General features: G+C 47.9%; 1 protein-coding gene across 4 annotated transcripts in view; it reads left to right on the forward strand.

Annotated features, from left to right (window-relative positions):
• Window positions 1-25,295, forward strand: part of KIAA1671 (KIAA1671 ortholog) — a 46,344-nt gene that overhangs the window by 16,778 nt on the left and 4,271 nt on the right. For 2 of the 4 annotated variants that reach the window (XM_061369212.1, XM_061369214.1), the window contains 3 exons: window positions 19,479-19,597; window positions 22,994-23,249; window positions 24,511-24,685. In XM_061369212.1, the coding sequence (XP_061225196.1) occupies window positions 19,479-19,597; window positions 22,994-23,249; window positions 24,511-24,685 (550 nt within the window). Of the gene's footprint in view, window positions 1-9,354; window positions 10,270-16,615; window positions 16,776-19,478; window positions 19,598-22,993; window positions 23,250-24,510; window positions 24,686-25,295 lie in introns of those variants that run through there. The other 2 variants (XM_061369213.1, XM_061369215.1) reach the window with 2 other exon arrangements.

Raw genomic sequence — 25,295 nt, forward strand, 5'->3', positions numbered from 1 at the left:
GAAGCCCATTCCCAGCAGGAACACGAGAGAGTGCTGTTCAGCCACCAAGGCCAGGCGCTGGCTCCAGGCCACTCATCATGCAGTGACTCTGGGCTTGCACAAGGGACACAGGGCAGGATCCAGGACAAGCTATTGTCATCAGGTGTGCTATTCAGTTTAATTTACCATCAAACGCTGTGATGAAATGGTGCATTCTAGGTTAACTCTGCACAATAAGGACTTGAGGAAGAGGCAGCCATCTGTAGACCTGTTCTGGAATGACTGTGTCATTCCAGGCTGGGAGCAGCTGGAGCTGGGCACTGCCTGCCCCTTCCCCTTCAATACGAGCCTCAAGTGGTGCATACACCTCTGACAGGCGGCTGGAAGTGGGTTGTTAAACCTCATTTCTGCACACCAAGCAGAGGTAACCGCTGTCTCGCCACTCGCGTTTTGATGCAGACTTGTTGTGACTCAGTTCCTGCTTTCCCATGCTGTTGTCCATGTTCCTGGTGCTGGGAGACAGCCAAGTTCCCACTATTGTTCCCATTCTTTCAGCGCCTGCGAGTTGTTCGCGCAGGCAGTGCGTGTTTACTGTACTGAAAGGAAGCAGGGGTTTGGAGAGCAGCGTGAGCAGGGGGAAAGGAGGTCTTTGTTGTGGGCTTCCCTCAAGAGATGCAGGACTTTGTTCTGTGCTGCAGAGCCTCTCTTAAGTAACTGCAGGTGATTCTGAATGATGCTTGGAAGTATTTGCGTTAGTGATTCATGGCTGAGGCTGATAAATACCTGCAGTATAGATTAGTTGCTAACCACAGTATCTAATTTGGCAAGTTTTGATTGCTGGGGCTGGAGATGGCAGATGTCGGATGTGGATTTACTTCTGGATTTGTTCCTTAGCTCAGCAGCATTCCTGAGGGCAGGAAATAGAGCAAACCCAGTTGAGATTGCAGGAGGAATTCCAGCAGATCAACTTTTTACCTCCATGAAGTTCCAGACCAAGCAAGAAATAATGAACTTAATCTAGGAAATGTAAGTGAAGGCCACTCCTGGAGCAGTGACCCTGATAAGCAACTTCAGATGTGGCCTCCTGCAGCACTGTGGGGCTGGTCTTGCACTATGACACTGCTCAGGGCTCCTGAAAAGCATCTCTGCTGGGTGTAGCTTGATGCAAGCATGGACTTGGCCAGCTTGTGGTCCCCACCAGTGACCTGGCCTCATCCCAAAGGATGTGGGAACATCAGCCCTCATGTGGCTGGGCCACCCTCCAGCAGGTGATGTGGGGCTGACGTGCTCTGTGTAACAGGAGGAGGAGGCAGCAAGAGCCAAGAGTCCAAGAGGTAATGGAACCGCGTATACGTGTGAGGTCCCACAGCCATGGCAAATAAATGCTATTGCTTTTGTCATAGAAATGGCATGTGGCAAGATAAAATGGATAAAGGGCCTATTGTAGGAGCTTGTGCCTGGTTTTTGATCTGCTTCCTGCCATCAGGAGGTGGCTGATGGAGATGAAAGATGCATGGAAAGGTGTTTGTAGGAAGAAATGGAAATTGCCATTGGGCCTCATGCTGGGGGCCCCAGAGCTGAACGCAGCTGCCTGTGCTTAAGGTGTGCGAGTCCATTGGAGCAGGTGATGGAGAAGTAACTGTTCCAAGTTGGGACCATGGGACAGACTGCACCAGGCCCATGCTGAGATGGTGCATTGGGTCAGAACAATGAATCTGCTCTCAGGAGTAGTGCAGTCTGCTTTATACTTCTTTATGCATCCATATTTTCATTTCAGTGTGCAAATAGCTTCATTTCCTTAGGGGTAGGTTTTACCATCAGGCTTCATGTTGACAACAGCTACCTCCCCTATTGTAAGAGAGCTTCTGGTTTCCCAAAGCCTCTTAGGTGATGCTAAAGCCAGTGCTTAGCTTTCTACTAAGCTTGTAGCTAACTCAGTTGTAGTTTCCAGCCCCCATTGGAGGGAATGTCTGGTATCTGTATGGCAGTGTTTATCAGCAATGAACTTTCATCCTGGGCTCTTATTTGTATAAATGGAAACCAGCAACTCCCCATCCTTTGCTTGGCCTGAGCCTTTGGATGTAAACAAATGTAAAGCAAATGTTTTCAGGGCTTTCCAGAAGGTTTGTGCTGTCGGAATTTCCTGTTTCTGTTTTGCTTCTCAGTTTTTCCTCCTCCATTGAGATAGAAGGGAAGTGCTGAATGATTACTGCCGTGGCCTTTCAAACAACACAGGGTATTTTTAGCTTGTTCCCTCAGCTTTAACGTTGGTTGCTTTGTTTTACACTGAAACAATTCAAGGTATAAAAGCTGTGCATGTTCAGGATGTTTAATGGGGCCTGTCTTTAGTTCAAGAGAAACAGAGATGGGGGGGACAAAAGCATTAACGTTTCCCAAAGAAAACTCTTTTGGCACTCTGGTTTTTGCAGTTATCGCTGGTATTCGTGTTTAAAGTGATATGGCTGAAAACCTTAGGTTAAAAGCCATAGTTTGCCATTGCCTGTACTTAAAAGCTTGGAATAATCACATAGTACTGTAAAAGGGCACAGAAATTTGTGCAGGAAAAGGGATGTCTGGCTTCTTGCTTTGGTTGCAGTGAAATGGGAAGCTGCAGTTTCTCACTGATCCCATCAAGGATGACTGTGGTGCTAGGATGATAAGATTATTCAGGGAGATAGAAACAAGTATGTGGAGAGTCAGAGTTACTGATGTGTTTTCTCTTATCACAAGCATTGCTCTGTAAGGAAGACAAGGAATGCAGAGTTAATGTTTTCCTTATCTGGCAGCCTTGGACTACATTGATGAGATACCTGCTGAAGTGCTTTAGCTCCTTTCTTTGTCTCTGCTATGAATGGGTGCTTGTGTAAGCTGGACAAGCCTCGATCCAGGACCTGTTGCTGCTGCAGCCTCTCCTTGCTCAATAGTTTATGAGGCCTCTGTGGGCTTTTAAAATAGCCCAATGTGAGAAAAAAGCCTGGAAATGGCATTCCAGTCTCTTGCAGCTGGCTGTACAAGGGGAATGCCTTTAATGCCGTGTTCTATATGCAAGCTGACTTAAATTCTGAATAAGCCTAAGTAGAACTGTCTTCATGAGATCATTTTCTTCGTATCAGGAGAAAACGAAAGTAGGAGCAGGACACAGATATTTAGGGTAAATATTGAGACAGCCGGTGGTTGAGGTTACAGGAGGGTTCACTGTGCAAAGTCCTGGTGCTAAAACACCCTCTCCACTCTTTTCTTTCCCTTTTTGTGCTGCCCACAGGCTGCTGATGGTGGATGGGGTGGGTGGAACAGTCTGGGCATCTGAATGAGTTGTCGTTATCCATGAAGAAGGAACACAAATCCCCAACAAAGAAACCTGACACAACCACTGAGGCCTTTCATCTTTGGCTGAGTGAGGTTTCATTGAGAATCTTGGATTTGTGGGACGGGAGGGTGAGGTACAGCTAATGGGAAGAAGGATGGAGGAAGAAGCAAACTTACTTTCGTGACTGGCTGAGAGTCTGTGGCATGTCAGTTATTCTGGGGTGGTAGACGTGATACTGTGTCAAAATCAGAGGGGAAGCAAGGCTTGTGATGTGTTCAGAGTACCCAGACAGCAGGGGCCCGTGCTATGAATTTGTTCCAGTGTGAGCATACTGGTACCTGCGTCCCAACTGGTGGTGTCCCAGCCCTGTGTGTTGGGAGCATATAAGAAAGCTGGAAGAGGGGCTTTGGACACGGGCCTGTAGGGACAGGCCAAGGGGCATAGCTTGAACCTGCCAGAGGGGAGACTGAGCTGAGCTCTTAGGCAGAAGCTCTTCCCTGTGAGGGTGCTGAGGCGCTGGCACAGGGTGCCCAGAGAAGCTGTGGCTGCCCCATCCCTGGCAGTGCTCAAGGCCAGGTTGGACACAGGGGCTTGGAGCAAGCTGCTCCAGTGGAAGGGGTCCCTGCCTGTGGTTGAAGCTGGAGGAGCTTTAAGGTCCCTTCAACCCAAACCAGTCTGGGATTCTGGGATAACCTCAAGGTCCTTACACTGTCACCCAGGCTGTGTTCACAGCCTGCGATACAGGGAAGGTGTGAGGCTGAAGGATGTCAAGCTGTAGATGGTTCCTGGCCTGCTGCGGGTCCTTGTTGGAACTGCTGGCTTTGGAACGGAGGTGGATGGGGTGGTGTGAATCGGATCATCTGTTCCTGCTCCCTCAGCACAGATCCTGCCTGCACCAAGGGTTTATTTCTGTTTCAGACGAAGGATGTCACAGTGATCCCTGCACTGAGCAGCTTGTCACGGCTTTGAGGTTCTGCCGGGTTTGGAACTCTGTCAAGTGAAAGCAGGTGCAGGAGCCCCACCAATTCCAGCCCTTTGTTCATGCACCTAAATCCAAGCCATTTGTTTAACTTCAGCTCTGTGTTAATTCCTATTCTTTTAAACGTAAATGAACGAGATCACTGCGTGCTGCGAGCAAAGCTCTGAATTAAAGGCTCTGCGCGGTGCGGGTGTTCAGTGCACAGTTGTGACAGCTCATTGACAGGAACAGGGGAAGCGCCTGCACTCCTCCAAGTCTGCCTGCTTGCCAGCGACGTGAGGTTTAACCTGGCAGACACACACAGACAGCTTCTCCCCAGAAGCCTGATAACCTGATGGAAACCTGCGCCTTTGTCAGACTTACCCCAATCCAGCTAATCCCAAGCTGCACCCAGGGATCTGTCATGTTGTTTGGGTAACAGCAAGTCATTCCAAAGAGGAAAAGGGGGAGTGAGAACTGCCGGGTTGGCAGGAGCTTTGTCAAGAAACCAACTCGATACACAAACACTTTTGTTCTTTGTGTATGGAAAGGCAAACAGAATCCATCTGCCCAGTCTTAGGTGCTGTGTCTTTTCCCAAGTTAAAACTGGTTTTAAGCAGTCCGGTTGGTCTTGGCTTGGAACGCAATGGAAACCTCTGCTCCAGCTGTTCCAGATGTGGGGTGGCTGGAGCGGTTCACAGGGATCACTGGAAAGCCTCAGGAATATTACCTGGCATTTCAGATGAGTGAGTGCTGCAGCATTCCTCTTCCCTTCAAATGAGAATCTGAAGGTGACATCGTAAAAATTATGGGATGTTACATGTGGGAAATTCGGCCTGTGGTTAGGAATGCTTGTTGGACCTTCTGCGGCCATGGCAGTTGAGGTGGCAAAGTGGGAACTACAGGGGCAGAAATAAGGAGCATATAAAAAACCATATAGTGTCTGAGGAGCCCAGGGAGTAACTGAGCCTGGAGCCACACAGCTCAGCCCAGCACAGGGCTGTGTGTCTTTAAATAGTCCATAATGTCAAACACAACCAGTTAAATTAAGTTCTCTTACTAATGAAACGGAAAGAGTCGGTGTGGAATGCAGGCCCAGGACAGCCTTACAAGGGCAGGCTTTGCTCCTCGTAGTGCTGAGACTGGACAAAGCAAGAGGCCCGGGATGGGATTGAAGCTGTCGTGGGCTTGGCGAGTACTTGGTCATGTTGGGGCGATGGCTTGCAGGAAGCACTTCAGAAATGCATGAATTGTTAATAATTGCTGATTTAAGTGGAGCGATGGGGTGTGAGGCAGGTCAGCACCAGGGCCGTGGGTTTCTGACTGACGGTCCCACAAGGGAAAAGCCGACACTGTTCTCTTGGTTAGAGAAGGATGGGCAGCATTAGTTTAAACTGCCTGTTCTGCTTTGCTGGCAAAGGATCACCCAGGGATCCAGCTGAGGTACAGACTAATCCCTAGTGTCCTTTTGATGGTGTTTCAGCAGGGTTGCCCTCCCAGTTCCACGCACCCCAGTGCTACCATAAGGAGGAGGTGGTGGTGATGGTGGGATCCATGGCCATGCAGGGCTCACACTCCCCATGGGGCTGAGCTGTGGGTTCCACCTCCTCCCACGGCAGGTCCATCATGTGCTGTGCTACGTGCAGGCCTGTCTTCATTTAACCTTTCAATCCCGTATAGTCATTAGCATAATTACATGTATTTGAGAACAGGTAAAGCTCAAAATGAGCTGAAAAAGCTCTTGAGAAACAGAATATAACCATGGAATTTTGTTTTCTACTGAATAAGGGGTAAAATAGGGATCATTACTTCTTTGTGCAGGCTTGTGTTTGTGAGTTGTAGGTGGAATTGATGTTAATAATAAAAGCATCCAGCAATGTTTGAATAATGAGGTCCCATTTGCCACATGTGCAGTGCCAGTTAGCTGCGTGTGCTCTGTGTTCTGAAGCTGCAGACCCTCACCAGACCCAGGGTGGCTGCAGCTCAAGATAATCACCAGCAGCTTTCAAGGGCAGATCATCTTGTGCTGTTCTTGTTCAGAAACAAACCCTTACTCAGCCAGAAAGACTGCTGCTGAAGCGGCTCTGAGACAATTATAGAACATCTGTATGGCTCGAGCTATGTTCTGGAGGCTGGTGGTTATAAAAAGATGCGTGGATTCACCACAGAAGAAGTAAAGAGAGGCCGTGTGTAAGCCACACGCTGTTGTTTAGTTAAAATCCAGTTGTGAGCCTTTTGCCAGCTGGGAGGTGTGTGCAGTGCTGCAGAGCATCGTGTTCTGGGGAGCCTGAGGAGGCAAAGAGCAAGCACAAGTTGGCGTGCTCCCTGGGGAGCCCAGGCATCGCTGCAGTGTGTGGTGCGCACCCCAGGCAGGAGACCTGTGCTCTGAAACTGCTGCTCTCCTATGGCTAATACAGCCCTTACCCCATTGTGAAGGTGATTCGTGCCTCTTCAAATGAGTTTTAATAGTGGCTTATGTTTTTCATACAGATGAAATGTCACTTGAAGCAGAAACGCCTGAAACCACCATTTGCTACTCACAGCTATTGAAAACTCTGTGTGTTAGACTTTCCAAGTGTGCTCCAGCTTTGGCTGATCGATGTCATGGGGTCCTCTAAGGGCTCAGTGGATTCTTTTACCTACCAGAATAGAAGGGCTGGAAGCAGTCTGTTTTAATAACATGGAATAATAACCCTCCTCACACCCCCTGCATGGATCCAGGCAGAGCTCAGCTGTTGACGAGGAGGGGCGAGAAGAACAAATTGAGAGACTAAATTTAGTATTGCAGATAGCCTCAGATCAGCAGTTTTACAGTCTCCTAAGGATGAGGAAGGTAAATGGGACATTAACACAGGCACAGCCCACTCTGTTCTGGGAGGTCTAATGAAGAAGTGAATATACTCTGTAGGGAATTCTCAGATCCCTCAAGTCATATGCACATGTAGAGGCTCTTGCAGCAAGAGTGAGAGCTGAGGATCTTGAGTTGAATCTGGTCATGCATTTCCTTCTGTTCTGTGGTGGGTGTTATACCAGGTACTGGTTGAGTTTCAGTTCTGCGCCCATCCTGTCTCAGTGCAGGAACTGGTGGCTGACCCATGTGGCAGCTACGGTCCACAGCTCTCTGATGGCTATTTCAGGGGAGCTGCTGAATCAGACAGAGCCTGAACCCATCTGAAATACCCAAGTGCCTCGTGAAGAATCCCTGTACTGCAGCAAGCACGGAGCTGTGCTTGCAAATGCACGCGTTTGAAATGGAGAGCTCAGCTCCAACAGCTTGAAAACGTGGGGCAGGTCTTGAATTTCAGCCTTGGGGACAGGCTCTCCATCGTTGGTGAATCATCATCCATAGCTGTCAGAATAGGTGGAGGGTTTTTCTCTGTCTAAAAATGTAAGGAACACCCAGCTCTTGGGGCATCTGATCAAGAGTCTCTTTTCCCATGTCTGTACAAGAACAACTCTGTAGCTCTTCAAAACAAGAGCTGTGTAAGGGGTGAAAAATGTTTTTCTCTATTGGTTGCATTCCTCTTTAACACTGAGGGTTTTATAAGACTGCTCATTTGAGAATGTTCAAAACAAATGTAATGTATTCAGCAATGAAGGAGAGCACAGGGAATGGGACGCTCACCAGGGGTTTTTTTCTTGGAGCTAAGTTGCAGGATGGTGGAGGCTTTGAAACAGTGCTTAAAAGGCAAACACCCCCCACCTCCTCAGAGCATCTCATGCTCCTGTGCCTGTTTGTAATACAGTAATACTCTATGTGAGAATCATTTCATAAGGCATCTAGAAATTATTCATTAATGTATGAACTAATACATCTAAATCTCTTCCTGAATGGTTTAGAGGAGGAGAGGATGATGCAAGACCATGGTACTTTGTATGGCAAATGAAGCAACAGCAACAAAACCCCCTTGAACAAACAAAGCGAGCAGCTCTCAACATGCCTTTTTTGCCTTCAGACCCATATCTGTCTCCCCTCAGTTCTGAACTAGTCATGTCTTGACTCTGGAGAACTTTTTAAGCTTATTAATTGAAATCCTTAGCTTTTATTTCTGCTGTCCTCCCAAATGGGCTGTTCCCAGGAATTCCACGGGTGGTGGCATCTGACTGCTCAGTATTAGCTGGTTTTGTCTATGGGGCTCCCCCATTATCCCCATGCATTCAAGGCTTTGCAGCCATGGTCTCAAACAGGATCTCCCAGCTGGGGAGGGAGCAGAGCTGGTGCTGACAGCGAGCCCTTGCTCACAGAAGTGTCTACAAGGGGGGGAAGAACTGCTTTACGTGGTCAGACCCGCTCAGCGTTGCTTTGAGCCCTGGTTTAATCCTTGTCTTGCACTGATGGCGTAGTCACTCACTTAAAGTATCTTGAGTTTAGTCCTGTCAATGAACGGTTCGAGGTGATGGTGCTGCCCCAGTGCCCGTCAGACACCAGGAGCAGGGTGAAGGCTTTGCCTGGAGCTGCCCATCCCAATAGGAGGCCTTTTGGTGTCCGTCAGAGACTCCCTTGGCAGAGATTTTGCTCCCGTTTCCCCGCGGAAGGGTTAAAATCAGTAAGTGCACGTGACATATGCAAACTATGAATCATTCCAATAGATCCTGCAACTCCTGCCTGCTCCGGCAGCAAGCAGATGCTGTTCCCTCGTTGCCGTGGTAACCCTGCCTGTACTATAATAAAGCCCAGCCCAGATCCTTCCTTAGGCAGACCTCTGCGGCTCTCCCACCTAGCTCATTGTTTCCTCTCCGGAGCAGAGGGAAGGCAGGGACACAGAGGAGGGAGCGGGATTCCAGAGCCAGCGTCCCTCCTGCTGTGCCCTCTTGTGCCTTACCCAGGGAGCATTCGGACCGGGGCGGGCACCCAGAGCCGGCACAGCCCCAGTGCCTTCTGCAGCGCGTCCCCGACTGGGCTGAGGAGCTGGGGTGAGCAGCAGGGCAAGGCTCCGGGCTGGCCTCTGGGCAGCTGCATTCCTCGGGGTGAAGCCCCTGGGAGCAGAGGAGCTGATGTCATCTCTGGGCAGGCTCCGAGCAGCGGCAGGTCCGGTCTGAAGGCAGCGGCTCCGCACGGGTCCCCTGCAGCTTCACTGGGAGCTCGGCATCAGCACCTTGAGAATGGCTCTGAGAGGGGAAGAGTGCTGAGCAGGGGGTGCTGCTGGGGGCGATGCCTTCCTGCGGAGGTCCTGGGGAAGAAAGCCAGTGGGATTTACTGCTCGGAAGGTCTGGTCGTGTTGCTGCTAAATGGATTGTATAGAAGCATCAGAACTTTGTTTCAGGTACTGGCACCTGACAAGCCCCCGAGCCAGAAGAATACGTTGGGTTTTATCCTTCTGATGGTATTTACAGCAAAACAAAAACTTGGCTTTAAAAGGGAGTTGCTTTTCCAGCTCTGAGAGGAGACAGTGAGAGACCAGTTCTCTGCCTGTAGCCGGACCAATTTCAGGTGACTGTGTCAGGATTCAGACCTTGATTTCTCTCTCTAACATGGCTGAATTAAACATGTCTTGATGGAACTCTGGAAATCTGATGGCAAGTGGGAAAATTCCTTGATTCCTTCCTACTTGACACATACCAGTCTCCAACCTCACCTCTCCTTTGCTATTTAAATACAGAAGTATGCTGATGGTTATCGTGCAGAGCTGTTTGCCTTTATGAGTGGAATCCTTTTAGCAGAAGCAAACCAGGGCTGTTAAGGAGAATCTCTTTGCCAGCAATTCCTCCTGAATATTGATTTCTCATCTCTGCTGGAGAAATGGATTACCTTGGAGACAAGCTGACAGTGGCACAAACCCACATGACCCAGTGGATGGGCACAGTGCGGAGATCCTTGCAGGAAGCACTAAATTTAGTCACTACTGCGGTTGCTCACGAGCGGACTAGCGGGGAAGGTGGCAGCAGGACTCCCTTCAAGCGGACCTCCTCCTTCAGGCACTTTGCATCCCGGAGCAGAGAGTCCTTCCGGAGGTTTTCAGTGCGGAGCCAGCAGAGGTTTTCCTCTTTGAGGAAGAGGCAGCCCAGTTCAGAGCCGCCCGAGCTTGTAAGCGAAACACCTTTTTGAGCCTCTCGAGGTAGATAACGCAATGCAAAAACCCTGGTGCTGTTGCAGCGTTTGATCTTGATAACAGAACCCGTATTCCATCTGCTTCCCATGCAGAAATAGGCCCCCAAACTCTCGCAGGTAGTGGTGTGTGTCTGTCTGTCTGCTCCCAGCTGGTTCCTTTCCACAGCGCAGGTGGGTATTTTCATGTGCCAGGGAACAGTTAGTCCAGGTTTGGTGAATGGGGGGGAAATGGTGCTGAACTGCTTTAAAACAGCACAGTCAGGTAGGACAAATATTTGACTGACGCTAGAACCAGAAAGTTAGTGTGAAACGGCCCTTGGGTCATTGCCACACCGTGGGTCAGTGTCACTTTGAGCTCACATCTCAGTAAAAATACCTTGAGCTAAAGTTGTAAAAAGCATGCAGTGCTGTCACTGCACTTAGTGATCATTATGCTCTTCTTTTTCACTGAAAAAGAGGTGTTTTTCTCATTATAATTGCTGTTTTGTCATGGAAGAGAAGCCCCGTGAGCACGGCCTCTGAAGGCTGCAGTGGGGTGTAATTTCATGGGGCAAAGGGAAGGTGAAGAGATCTTGGTTCATGTGCCACACAGAGCCCCCCTCCCCTCCCTTCTCCTTAAATGCCTTTCCTGGTCTCCAGGTTATTTTCAGGAAGGCCTCACAAAGTGGTGGAGGAGCTGGTGGCTGTGCAGACAGAAGCCCCATTCCAGTGGAAGGGGTGTGGGTCTGTTTGGGGTCTGCCCTGTTCCTTGCGGGCGGTATGTGCCACCCCCTGTCCCTAGTCCTACCAAATACTGCCACTGCTTTTAGGTAATAGTATGTGAAAGGTAAATGAATCCAGTTTATTCTGGTTTGTTTCATGGAGAGGAGCCTAAGCAGTGATTTGAGTTGTACCTGGAAGTGAGGGCTTAGGGCGATGCTGGAGCTATGGATGTGCAGTGACTGCCTTGAGTGGAATCAGGCCAAAGCCTTGGGAGCAGCACGTGGGTAAATCCTGAGGAGCTTCCTCTCTGAAGTGGCTCCCATGTTGCTGGGTTTTGGTTTCTAAACGAAGCAGCTGAGGTTGTGCAGTGCAAACACACGGAGTCGGGGCGGCCTCACAGAGCGGCTGAAGGTGAAGCTGCATTCCTCGGGCAGGCGTGGCCCTTGTGTGCGGGCTATTTCCAGGGCTTTTTATCATTCCCGGTTATGGCATTTCTGTCCTAGCTTGCTGCTCGCCTCCCGTTTGGGAAAGAAAACATTGGCAAGTGAGCACAAAAGAATGAGGAGCAAAATATTTGGTAACCACTGTTACAGCGCTAGCGTGGAGGAGCTCTGCTGCTGCCCTTCGTATGCTGATAACCGTGAGCTGTTAGAATCATCCGACTGAAAAGCTTGTTTAAAGGAAGGTGAGAACGGGAACGTGGAACCTGTGGAGGACAAGTGGACAACTTCCTTCGTGCTGCTTGTAGAGCAGGCATCATGGGGCATGGGTGACCTTTTCGCTCCATCCATGGTGACAGCATGGAGCTGCTGTTCCCCCCTTCCGCAGTCATTTGGTGTGTGCTTGGCTTCATGCATGAATGTGCTTTAACTTGTGCCCAACTCCTGAGCTCAAACTTAAGGTTTTGGCACTTGTTCATAGCCTGTCCCCTCCACTTGTGTATATGGACCTTGAGCTATTTATTGTACTTTTATCTGGGTGGAACAGGGTCCTGGGTCTGCTTTGACCTTGGAGCTACTGATGTTTTTCTACAAAACAGCTGTGGAATTACTGTAAAGCACATAATTCATCACAGCCTGAGCCTTTGTTGGGTTAGGGATGTGCTCTGGAGTAGGCCTCAGCGTTGGTACTTGAGTAATGCAGTTAAAATAGAGCAGCCAGGGACTGGGGGCTCTCAGCTCCCATCTCTGGTGGCTTCTGGCTGGGAAATTAGCATCATACAAGACCAAGGAACCTGTCACAATTCGGGTCAAACAGCACAGTTTGAGGTGGTGTGAGTGAACTTCTTGACCTATAGATGCCTTGCTGCTGAGGCTGAGGGCAAGCAAGGTGTGAGGGTGAATTCTGCTCTACTGTGTAGCTGTGCACTTGTCCCCGCTCCTGACTTTGGACAGGATAGAGTTTGTATGGATCTCCTGTCGCTGATCTAGAGGAATGAAGAGTGTTGGATTAAGGCATTCATCCATTTGTAGGTATATCTCTGAATATACAATGCTTAGGCTCATAGGTTGTCCTGTTCTCTGTAGTTGCCACCCTGTGTTTGCAGTAGCTGTTGAGGCAAAGGGCCGATGCCGTGTGTGCTGCCTATTGGATCCGTGCTGGGAAAGCTGGGGCTGTTCCATAGGCCTGGCATTCGTGCAGTTCCCAAACTGTGTACAGGTAGAGGATCGGGGAGGTCAGCCCCTTACTAATAACCCACTGCAGTGAGTTTGAGCTGGTCAGTGCTGCGTGTGGGGCTGGGGAAGGGCTCCCGGGTATCGCGGTGCTTGCTGGGGAAGAGGTTTTCATCGGCTACGGAGCTCTGGGGTTGGAGCGGGAGGGATTTGACGTAACTGCTCATTTCCTTGCTGAGGTCAGAAAAGTGGGAATCGGGCTGCGAGAGAGAGGAAATGATTCCCTCTTCAAGCACTTCTCTCCAACCGCTCTCAAGGACGTACTCGCTGTGCTGCTTGGTTCCTGCCTCGTCACCTTCTCCTGTTGGATGCAGGGCTGGATTCCTGAGCCAGCTCCCATCGTGGCCACTGCTTCTCTGCAGTGCCACGGCCAGGAGGTTCTGCATCAGGTTCCTGAGGAGGGGAGATGGGTGGAGACAGCTTGCTTAGAATGTGACCCGCTGGTTTTCATATGGGAGCCCAGGACACTGTCAGTTTGTGCCTCAGACAGGCTCTTCTAACCTCCACTTGTTCTTTTTATCTTCTTGGGTTTAATTCATACACCTTACATGACACCTCAATAAATCCATGTCTAACACAGGGCTGTCTGATTCTGAGTCTGCAGAAAGCACAGCCTAAAAGCAAGGACAATCCCGAGATAAAATGAACCCAAGAGCTAAAGCTATTTGTCTTGTTCCCAGAGAAGATCAGTCAGAGTTTAATGTGTGCAGATCACAAAGAGGAGTGCAGGGATAGTTTTGATTTTTAAATAGCTTCTCTGGAATATTCAATGGGACTGCTTGGAAGAGCTGTGGCTGCCCCATCCCTGGCAGCGCTCAAGGCCAGGTTGGACACAGGGGCTTGGAGCAAGCTGCTCCAGTGGAAGGTGTCCCTGCCCATGGTTGGAGCTGAAGGAGCTTTAAGGTCCCTTCAGCCCAAACCAATCTGGGATTCTGTGTTCATTTCTGAGCCAATATAAACTTGTGCAGTCAGCTTGCTTCTTGGGACTCTGGCTTTTTCCATTGGAATAGGATCCCTGTCCAGCACAGAACAACAGGAGAGGGATGAGAAGAGCGCCTTTAAGTCCTGGATGGCACCTCAGCTGTTAAAGAAGCATTGATCTGTGCTATCTGGTTTCACTTTACCCAAGGTCTGTCTGCAAATGGTTGTCCTTTATGGTAAACAGCCTTCAACAGACTGTCTGTAAGAAGGAATTAAGGCAAGCTGGCATTTTTATTCCAAGCTTGGCTGTTTCGATCCTCATGAACTGTTTTGGCCTGATGTTCATGGAGAGCACAATGAATTGCTCTCAGAAATACTTTGTTGTGTGAGTTGTTTGTCCTGTTTCGAGGTGGAGGGGAGGAGTGAAGCTGTTTGGTTTAATTAATGGAGATATAAGGGGCAGTGCTGAAACAGTTCAGGCTTTTTCATTCCTAATAGCTTCTCTCTGGTTTAACAGGCCATGAACATAGCTGGCAGCAGGAATCTGGGCCAGGAGGTGCAGCAATGGGCATTTGGTAGAGTGCCTTTGTTGCTCCCTCATTGTTCTGACAGGGATAATCACTGCAGCGACTTCACTCAGTTTTTACTTGGCTGCCTGCAAGGAGGTGATTTTGACCATGTTAGAGCAGAAGAGAAGAACTAGAACTGGGTATTTTGTGCTCATTCACCATGGGGGTTTAGGTTTCTTTGCCTTGTTCTTTTGGTGGTTATTTGTGTTCTTTGGGTTTGTTTTTAAGCACTAAGTGCTATCAGGGGAAGTAAATTGTATTAAACAAATACATGGCTGAGCACAACTCTTAACCACTGTCAGTCCATTTGTACTGAGCTTTTGTAACAGTTGCAGGAAATCCTGGTGCTGGCTCATTGAGGGGGGAGATGTATTTTGACTGCTCTCATCTAAACCAAGAAATCCTGTCCCTTTCTGCAGATATTTAAACCCAGACTTTCAATTAAAGAGCACTTTTTTTTTCCCCAGGAATGTTTGTTTGAAGTTTAACTTGTGTCTGAGGTGGCAAAACATTAACTGTGCAGAAGAGGTGTGAAATCAAGTATTTCAAGTAGGAGGTGTTGATTTCAAGTATGCAGCTTCTCAAAAAAAAGCAAATAGCTTCACTTCCTAGCATAACAGCAGAAAACTGCCTTGGCTTGTTCTGGCTTGTGTCCCTTGTGATGCTGGAGACGAGGGATCCTGTTCAGCTCAGGGTGCCAGCTTTTAGTACTGCTGCGGAGGCAGGGCAGCAGTGCTGTGCTCAGAATCTCCCTGATGGGCAGGCCACCATGGCTCTGATCCTGCTGGGTTTGATTTCCTGGAGTTTAATGTCTATAGAGCTTGACTGCCTAAAGCTGGAAACAAAACTTGATATAGAAACATGGAATGGTTTGGGTTGGAAGGGACCTCAAACCTCATCCAGTTCCAATCCCTGCCACGGGCAGGGACACCTTCCATTAAAGCAGCTTGCTCCACGCCCCAGTTGGTACAGGAGGGGTCTTAAAGATGTTCCCAGATATTTCCTCTGCTCTGCTTTGGTTTTCAACCACTTCTCAGAGGCCGTGCTCAGCCCTAGCAAGGTAAATTTAGTATTTGGTTCTTGTCTGCTTTTTGCACATCAAGTCAACCTCTGCTCTGTCTTCAGCCTTGCACTGAAACCACATGATAGGTGCGTGGTGGGTGTTCACAGCAAGTCATAGCAGCTTTATTTTCAGGGTATAGAAACTGTCAACTCAAAAATGGCTTTGAAATCCTCAGTGGAGTGAGCAGGTTCACTGCGAGTCACTGCAAAGCAGTGAGGAGATTTCATTGCACACTGATAACCAGTTTCCTGGCTGGCGGAGCCAAGCAGGGGAAGTCATTCTGTGTGTTCAAGAGGTGTGGGAAATCATGGCATCATGGAATGGTTTGTGTTGGAAGGGACCTTAAAGCTCCTCCAGCTCCAACCCCTGCCACGGGCAGGGACCCCTTCCACTAGAGCAGCTTGCTCCAAGCCCCATCCAACCTGTCCTTGAAACAACCCATGTTTTATAAGGTAAAAACACTGTCAGCTTTGGGGATGTCACTGGGTGTTGCTTATCATATCCCAGTGGAAGAGGTAGAGGAGACACATACGGCTGAGGCAGCCCCGGGTTGCATGGCAACAGCGAGGATGTGGCTGACATCATTTATGAGAATGTTGTATACTGTGGCACTTGGTACCTACTCCAGTGCACAGAGGAAAATTAAGCATAGAATCAAAGAATATCTGGAGTTGGATGGAACCCACAAGGATCATCAAGTCCAACTCCCAGCTCCTCACAGGGCATTTATTATTCAAAGGTTTTCTGAGTAGAACAGCACTAGATCCTTAGGATTTAATGGTGCTAAATGTGCTGTGTGAGTGCTTTCAGACGTGGGCTGGGGCACCTTGTGTTTACCCAGGCTCAGGTACCCCTGCAGTTTGCCACATCAGACCAGCCTGGCCCCTCCAGGGCTTGTCCCACAGAGGCCAGCAGGATGTTCCTCTGGAGTGATTTAGAGCCGTTCCCCTTGTCCTGGCCCCTCTCCAGGTTTCCTGCAGCCCCTTTAGGCACTGGAGCTGCTCTAAGGTCTCCCCTTCAGGAGCTTTCTCTTCTCCAGGCTGACCCAGCCCAGCTCTCTCAGCCTGGCTCCAGAGCAGAGCTGCTCCAGCCCTTGCAGCATCCCCATGGCCTCCTCTGGCCTCGCTCCAACAGCTCCACGTCCCTCTGGTGTTACAGGATTGATGATTCCATTACTTTTGTGGCTGCTCTTAGGCCTGGTCTCCAGCGTTTGTAAAGTGCTTCCTTGGTTGGAAGGGGGCATTCGGGAGGGCTGAGGGACTGGTGCTTGCTATGGATGCTGCGGGTGGAGCCTGCCCTGGAGGTCTCTTAACTTCCCTCATCAGTGAGGTCAGAAAGAAAACGTACAATTCCTGGAACTGCTTATCTGGCACTGCACATGGGCTGGGGGGAGGCAGGAGGTGCTGCTGCTGCCCAGGGCGCTCTGCTAAGGCAGTTACTCCTTGCTCACACACTTGAGGTGGCAGATCTTCTCGCCTGCTCAATAGGAACCAGCTGGGGTGGTGGTCTTGAACCATGACTTACTCCCTGTGGGCAGCACTCATTCGTCGCATAGTAAGTATATATGGAAATCCCAGGATGCTGATCCCACCGAGTTAGGCTTTCCACTTGCTGTGTAGGCAATTGGCTGCTTACCAAGAGAAAATATATAGGTTGTGAACTGTTATATAAGGCCCTCTGAAAGCGTGGTGGCTTGCGTTGGCTGGTTGGTTTTGATGTGGTGCTATGTTCCTGATAATTCTGTTAATGGTGCAGAGTATGTAGTGTACCTTTTAGTGATGATCCTTAGAATAGTTCAGGTTAGAAAGAGCCTCTGGAGGTCGTGGAGCCCAGCATCCTGGTCAAAGCAGAGCCAGTTGTGGAATAAGAGAGTGCAGCTTTAATAGAATAAGGTGTATTGCCATCTTCCTGGCCTAACACAGAGAACAACTGGGATGGTTTTCTGCATCCACAAGGACGTGTAAACTCTCCTTAGTGCAGGGTCACTCTTAAAGGGCAAGGGAGGTCTAAATATGGGTGATTTAACCCAACGTCTGACTTCTTTTAATGATAAAAAGGAGGGAGAAAGAGATAAGAGAAAAAAGCTTTCCAATAAATAGGCAATTTTTTTCTCTTTGAGTTGCACATTAAGAAGGCAGAATGATCACAACTTCATTCCATTGTGCAGTCACATTCATCTGCAATTTATGCCAGCAGATTTTCACTTCTATTTCTTGCGCTTCAAGCTGTGGGGTGTCATTTTGGCTGTCGGATGTCTCGGTCTCTTTGGCAAACAAAGCTATTTTTAAAGGCTGTCTGTGCGGATTCTGACTCATGAGATCTCTTTCAACTGGTGGAATAAAGACGTGGTGTATGAGGAATCCATCAGTGCAGAAGAGTTTTTCACATCCGTGTCTGCATTCGTGCTTGGTTACGGTTAATTTTTGTGCTGTAGGACCAATACTGTGTGCGCATCACTTTCAGGAACTGGAAATTGCAGGAGTAATCAGCCCTGGCCTGTGGCCAAACCCAGCTTAATTCCAGGGGAGCACTGAAAGAGCCATAATCATCATGTCTCATTTTAGAAGAACTAGAGGGAAATCAGTGTAGAGCTTGGCTGGTTTATTTTGTATGAAAATTAAGTTAGTTTTTTCCTGACTACTGCTATAAGAATGATGAAGTTTGAGATCAAAGATGGAGAATTACAGCACTTGAATACTGGAGCAACAGTGCTATTTATGTGCTTGGGGAGGTTTTTCTCTGATTATAAATAAGGAAGTTCCCAATCTGGGTTTGTCTTGTGCACTAAGAAGACACCAGAGCCCATTTTCCTCTGAAGTTACTGGTTTTACTGTACCATGAACATTCTGTTTGTTGAGGAAATGCTGTCTCTGGCCTCACTCCATGTGTTGTACACCTCTGCCTTCAGCTCTGCCTGCTTCTGCCAAGGGATGGAGGAAGAAAGAGAATGGATCACATGTATTAGCAGAAGCTCCTCAAGTTACTAATGGGTGGTTGTTTCTTATAGAGGAATGGTTTCTGTTCAGAGCAGGTCTGTTCTTAAGAGCAACAAGTCAGAGCCAGACGTGTCAGTGCTTCATCCTGCAAGATCCTGGGTTCTGTAGAGCTTCTACATGAAAAAAGACCTCAACATTGTCACTCTGGTACATTCAGTGTCCTATATTACTCTCCCAATCTGTCATGTTTTACAGCTCTTGGTTTGTGATCCCAGTTTGTTCTTCATTCGTGCTCTTTGTCTGGAACACCAGGTTGTTCCAAGTAAAATGTCAATGCCAGAAAATGCAAATGTATCTCTGTGATCAAATTGGAGTTACTTGTGTCTTAAAAGCATCTCAGCCATAAGACACAGCAGTACGTATGTGTAGTTCTCAGTGATTTTGACTGGTAATTTAAAACCCCAAGGTTAATACAAACTATTAAGTGCTATCCAGAAAGTATGAAGGCTGAAGGAGGATGGAGGATGGAAGCAGAGAAAATGATCTATCTCTTTTAACTAGCCTCTGCTGTGTTTGAAAAGTCAGTTTGTACTTACTGACAGGTAAACCTTCTCAAGAGGAAGGAATGGATTTTTCCCTGGCTCCTCCAAGGTCCCACTTTCAAATTCCCAGTTAAGAACTACTGAGCCTTTAGAGGAGCAATACATTTGCATCTAGATGTTCTGCTGCTGAGGCAGTGTTATCTGGGCCATCCATGCTTTCTCCTTCCAACCATCACATTGGTGATAACACAGCACTCATTATAAACAATGTCTCCTAAATGCCATGAAATGCAGTTGCTTTTCTGCTGCTCCCATTCCTGTTTCTAAGCTTTTCAAGCTGTGTTTCTAGCTAGAAACAGTGGGAGTGATTGCAGGTAATACGCCCTGTACACCCCGCATAGAAAGAAGGTGCATCAGTCGCAGCTGGTGGGACATACTGGCTTCCAGTGACAAGGAGATGCTTTTGTGTGTTGGGTGATCTTCTGTCCAGCTCAGGGAGTGTTGTCCCACAGCTGCTGGGGGCTGCAGGTATGGGGCTTAACACAGATTCCACATTTTCAGTGCAGAAAACAGCCCTTTGTATTGATAAATACTCTATGTGTAGTGATTGCAAGAATGCAGTGGCTCGTAATGGAAACAAATTCATAACAAGCAAGTTTAGTCCTGGCTTTAAGTTGTCTAAGTGTAATTGGTGAATTCCAGCCCATTATGGCAACGGAACCGTTAATCATTGAGCTGGGGCTGAAGGAATGCTGAGGGGTCTGATGGTGTCGTTGCAGGATCAGCTGAAGCAGTGCTTCTCCAGACAGCCCGCGGGAGCCAAGGACACCGACACGCTCGTGCAGGAGCCTGACAGCCAGTACGGCACCTGGAACAACCCGCGGCACAGTGGGGACAGGTAAGGGCACCGGGTCCCACCGCCCATGGCTCTGCTTGCCTGGGTAAGGAGAGCAACCCTTGGCTTGGGGGTGCATGGGTTTTCTCTAAAGCTTCAGGCTCGGTTTCAGTGCCCACGTGGTTTCTTCAGTCTGTCAGTGAAGAAATATTCCTTTAATGTCTGCAAATTGCAGTCAGTTTTGAAATTTAAACTCCACCCTCAGTGAGAATGCAGCATCACTGCTTCTAGAATCAGTGACATTACCTGCTTGGACTGGAACAGACTGGTTTGGGTTGAAGGGACCTTAAAGCTCCTCCAGCTCCAACCCCTGCCACAGGCAGAGACCCCTTCCACTGGAGCAGCTTGCTGCAAGCCCCTGTGTCCGACCTGGCCTTGAGCACTGCCAGGGATGGGGCAGCCACAGCTTCTCTGGGCACCCTGTGCCAGCGCCTCAGCACCCTCACAGGGAAGAGCTTCTGCCTAAGAGCTCAGCTCAGTCTCCCTCTGGCAGGTTCAAGCCATTGCCCTTGTCCAAAGTCCCTCTCCAGCTTTCTTTTTGGCTTCTTTAGGCCTGGAAGCTGCTCTAAGGTCTGTCAGGTGAATGAAAGTTAGTATTACGATGCTTTTCTATTATTAACATGATTTAATGAAATAAACCTAGAGCACTGAAGTGTGAGGGTTTGTGGCTTACACCTGTTGTGTAAATTATAGCTTCATCTACACTGAGCCAGTATCCTGTCTGCTCAGTGCAGTGTGAAAATAGCATTTTATCTGGGTTTTAATGCTATACTTGCTGAGATCTTATAGCAGACATTAGTGTCAATTACGTCCGGTGTGTTCTACGCTCGAGAACAGTGTGTTATAAATATTGTATTGCTTATGAGCTCAGGTAGCTTTCAGGCTGAAGGCAGTGAGCTCACTGGCACGCCAACAGTGACATCCAAGCCTCCTGTTAAATGAACTTGGATTTCAGGATGTTATAGGCACTTTCTGAAACCAGTTTCTTAACAGCGGTGCTGTCGCAGCTCCGCAACAGACAGCGGTTGAATTGAATGCAGCTTCAAGCCTGGGGGATTCTTCTTGGTTAGAAAAGCTCCACTTGGAAATTCTGGTTCATTAATGTGCTGAACTCAGTCCCCATGTCCTGGAGCTTTGTTTCCACTCTAAGAAATGTTTGGTTTCTTCTGCTTTTGCAGTGTAATGATGACAGTATAGTGACTCTTCTGCGTTTTGCCACCCCCTTGCTCTGCTTTAACTTGACTTACGGCTCACTGCAGGGGAATTAGTGGTGTATTCATTCAAACTCTTACAGGAATGGGAACAACATACTTTAAAATATTAAAGTAATAATGTGAATCTTCCTGGAATCTGCATTTTGCTTGCAGTTTATGTTTTATGAATCAGAGGCCTTGTCATAAGGACAAGGGCATCCATTCTGCTGCTCTTGCCGTGGGTGATGGAGCACATCCCTGTGCTCTGCTACTGCGGTGCTTGTCTCCTCTGCTCAGCCAGAGGCAGGAACTTAGAGGAGACTTTGATAACTCAGCTTTCCTGTTTTGCCTGGCTCACTTCCCTTAGACTGTGTATCTCCCCAGCCACACAGCCCCGGGCTTGTGTTCCTTGGGCACCTTGATACGCCTGCCCAGGCAGTGTGTGGCCATGGCTGAACTGAGCATGTTGAGCACACTGGGACCTGAGTCCTGGGGAGCAAACAAGGAATATAATGACAACAGGGACAAAACAACATCACCCTCCTGGTGCTGCTGTGCCGGAGGAGCTTCCAGCCTCTGGCATTTTCATACATTCATGGAATGCCAGACGGGTTTGGGTTGGAAGGGACCTTAAAGCTCCTCTGGTTCCAATCAGATAAGGAACCATCATGTGAAATTAGGAGCCTTGACTCCTATTTCTGTGTGATAAAGCAACACGTTCTTTATGGCCTCACAGCACTGTCTTGCTAAAACGAGTGAAATTTAATTACAGTTGGCAGTGAGGATTGATCTCGGTTTACTGTGTATGTGTGGTGCCCATGCCGCTGGCATTTGTGTGGGCTGGACGCAGGATAGGTTTTCAGAGAAGCAAGTGTCTGTAAATGGCACCAGTTGCACATTGTTGGTAGCTTATGGATGTGGTCATAAAACTTGGAATCTTAATGAAGTAATAGAAGAAGATGCATAATACATCATCTTCCATATTCTGGTGGATCTAAAGCCTAACGCTGCAGATACCAAATACCATTCAAAGCAAAGCCAGCAGACAAACCCTTCCCCCTGGAGCTCATTAGAACCATTGCTTAATTATCCCGGGGCCCACACGGAAGGAGGGAAGAGGCATTCACTGTGCCCATGTGCTGGAAACCCTGCGTGCAGGCTTTGCTCTGCCAGACTGGAAACACACCATGCGCTGCTGCTTGGTAGAACGTTGTTATTCAACAGCTCCTGCGTGTTTTCCTCTGAGATCACCGTTGGACTGTACCAAATACGAAGGTCTATTGTTCAAAACGTGTGTGTGTTCCTGTGTAAGTGTTGAGGTTTTGGGGGGGGGGTTGAACAGTTTTCCTGGATGTTTGCTGAAGAAAAGGTTCTCAGTAACAACAGGCCCTTGTTAAGCAAAAAACCACGTATCTACATGAAATACACAATATTACATTAGTAATAGAGTAATATCAAAGTAAATAAATACAATCTGAGTATTATATATGTGTGTATATACACACATATATATGTATATAATATATAATGTGTATAGAATATATATTATATATATATAAAAGTGCCCTCCTGGGGAGAAGGGAGCATGAATCTTGATCTTGAAGGCTCTGTAAGTACCTCCTAGTGTCCTGCAGGGATCCACTTACAGGAAGAGTATTGATTGTTCTGGATTGGTAAGCGTTTTTATGTATTTGAGATTATTTTGGGTGAGAAAGGAGAAGAATCTTTTATCGGTTTCTCTTTCCCTGAGGCCTGCAAGCAGGGCATTACCCTTCACGGTGGTTTCACATGTACACAGTGCCAAAGTGTAAGGTCTGCTGCTGTTATATATTAAACAGGGAAATCACTGGTGGGGTTTGTTTCCTGGCTGTTATTTCCTTGCTCTTTCCCTCATCTTGTTTGTGTGTATATATTTAGAGGGGCCTTTGTGATGGGGAGAAGAAACCCCAAGCAATAAAAGAATGTTACAATCCAGTTATTACAATCTGTCTGCGTACTTGCATCATTCACTGAACTGTATATTCATGTGGGTAAAAAGCTGTGCTAATGAAGGTGTTCCACACCCTTGCTGCTGGTACCTGCTGCCTCCAAACATGCCTTTGGTACTTGTTTCGGTTCTACCTTTCTTTATCACCCACTGAGTATGTGTGATCCAGACTGTCCTGGCTTGTATTTGTCTCTCAGATTCCGTTGTCTTCATTTGCAGCTTTGTGCCCGAATCTCCTTCCTTGGAAAACGATGTCATTTCAACAAGAAAGCAGCCTCCCAACAGCCACCCATCCTCACTGTCCTCACAGACAGAAGCTGCCTCCCTGGCTGATCACCATGACTTCTCTAAAGACCAAAGGAGCACGAGTTTGGATCGATCCAGCACTGACATGGACTCTACTGATGGCACAGATTTACCTCCTCCAGGAGACACCTACCCTGATGAAAAGACCACTGACTTCTCTTTCATCGATGTAAGTTACCATAATGGGAACCAACTTCTTTGTTAACTATGTAGTTACCTGTGTTGGTCTTAATGGAAACTTTGCGCTCAGTCTTCCTCTGGCTTTTCTTTATCCCGTGGAGTTTTCCCAGCTGACTTCCTGCCTGAAAAGTTTAAGATCAAAGCTACAGAGTTGTTCTAGTTTCTTTAGTGCTTAGATTTTTGAGAGATCCCAGAGCTATTGGCCTTGGGTAATGTCTGCCAGTGGCTTAATAAAGATGCTGTTTCTGGTCCTCGACGAGCTGTAGCAGAAGAGTTAAATGGCTTTCTGAACACTGGAAACAAATATCACAAATAGCTACTGACTGCTGTGCTATGAGCCATGCTATGGAGACAATGACTATATTTTTCTTAATTACAATTGGTCTCCATCTGAAGTCACTTACAATTGCCCTTTAAGGGACTTCTTTCATACTTAAGAACTTTGCAGTTGGTGTAAGAACAGCGATTTCCTCGGCTGTGGTTAAAGGTGTCTCTTTAAAACATGAATAGCTGCAAGTGCAACTGGCAATATGCTGTTTTAATGAGGAGTTTACTCCTGACCTGAAACCTCTTGAAAAGGCACAAACCCACATCTCCTGAAGAAGGGGAGGAGGCTCAGTGCCGTTTGCTCATTACCAGCAAGTCTCTCACAACAAATTGCTTTAAACAAATAAATTACAGCTCCTTCTTTTGCCCTGTAACTGTTGCCTTACCGTCACAGCCAGAGACAGATGTGTTGGAAAAGGCTGACTGCTCTGACACGTCACTTGCAACGTGACCACTTCCCTGTTGCTGGTGAGCAGCTGGACGTGTCTGTGGATGGCAGCCCATCAGGACAATGAAATCCCAGCACTCTGCTGCAAGAGAATTTTGTGTAGTTGCTCTGTTTGGGTCCCAGTCATCTTCTTAGCCTTTAGCTGGTACTAGCGAGCAAGGCTACATTCCGAAAACACTGGAGGAACCAAAATCCTATTTATTGCAGTTAGTTTTCTATTAATTCAGTTAAAATAATTTGTGCAGATCACACATGCACAGCCAAGGGAGATCAAAGAAGCAGCATTGCACCCAGTTAGCCACAATCTAGCTTATCCTCATTAGATATTCTCTTTAATATAGTTTTAAGGAACTACAAGAATAATAATCAGGCAAATATCTGCAGTTTAATTAAACTGAAGGGGTTAAAAACATTATGGAGGAGATGACTTCTGTTTTCAGGCTGGTTGAGGTAAAGGGTTTGTCTCTCTTTCCAGCAAACCACTGTTCTGGACTCCAGCGCTCTGAAAACGCGTGTGCAGCTCAGCAAGAAGAGACGGCGCCGGGCTCCTATTTCCCACTCCCTTAGAAGAAGCAGAGGGCTGGAGTTTGAGAACAGATTTTCTTTGACAGAAGAACCAGACAATACCTGGATGTTTAAAGATTCCACAGGTATCCCTCATTACCCCAAATAACCAGCTCACATCACTTTGGTTGCCAGGGCAGGAATTTCTAACTGCTACAACACACCTGAAGTCGCATTGAGGTTTAACAGCAGTTGCCTTTTCCTGCCTCTGGGTCATCCCCTAAATCAAGTCTCCCCCTCCATTCCTTGGAGCCTTTGGAGCAAGGGAAGCTGCAGCACCAGACCTGCAGAAGACCAGGGGGAAGGAGAATGTTGCTGCAGTTTCCCTGAGTTTCTGCCTGCTGACTTAAAGAGAATTTTGTTCACTGAGGAAACGCTGAGTTTGGAAATTGCTGCAGTTGGATGCATTCTCTCACATTGAAACTTGCCTCCCATTATGTGATCAACCAAGATGTTTAGAAACAGCAACATGCATTAAATTAGGAATACCTTCTGCTCCCTCACCTGTCAGCAAGAAATCTTTCTATTGCTGAGTACTAGTATGTTGGTTGAAGCACTGAGCTCAGTCCTGTGGTGCATTAACATAACTCTTAGGATCATAGAACAGTTAGGGTTGGAAAGGACCTTAAGATCATCCAGTTCCAACCCCCCTGCCATGGGCAGGGACACCTCGCTCTAAACCATGTCACCCAAGGC

This window comes from Neopsephotus bourkii, unplaced genomic scaffold (genome assembly GCF_033783945.1).
Source record: "Neopsephotus bourkii isolate Nb327-2 ecotype Australia unplaced genomic scaffold, CSIRO-AGI_Nbou_v1 NB_1479, whole genome shotgun sequence".
In the NCBI taxonomy this organism is placed as follows: Eukaryota; Metazoa; Chordata; class Aves; order Psittaciformes; family Psittacidae; genus Neopsephotus; species Neopsephotus bourkii.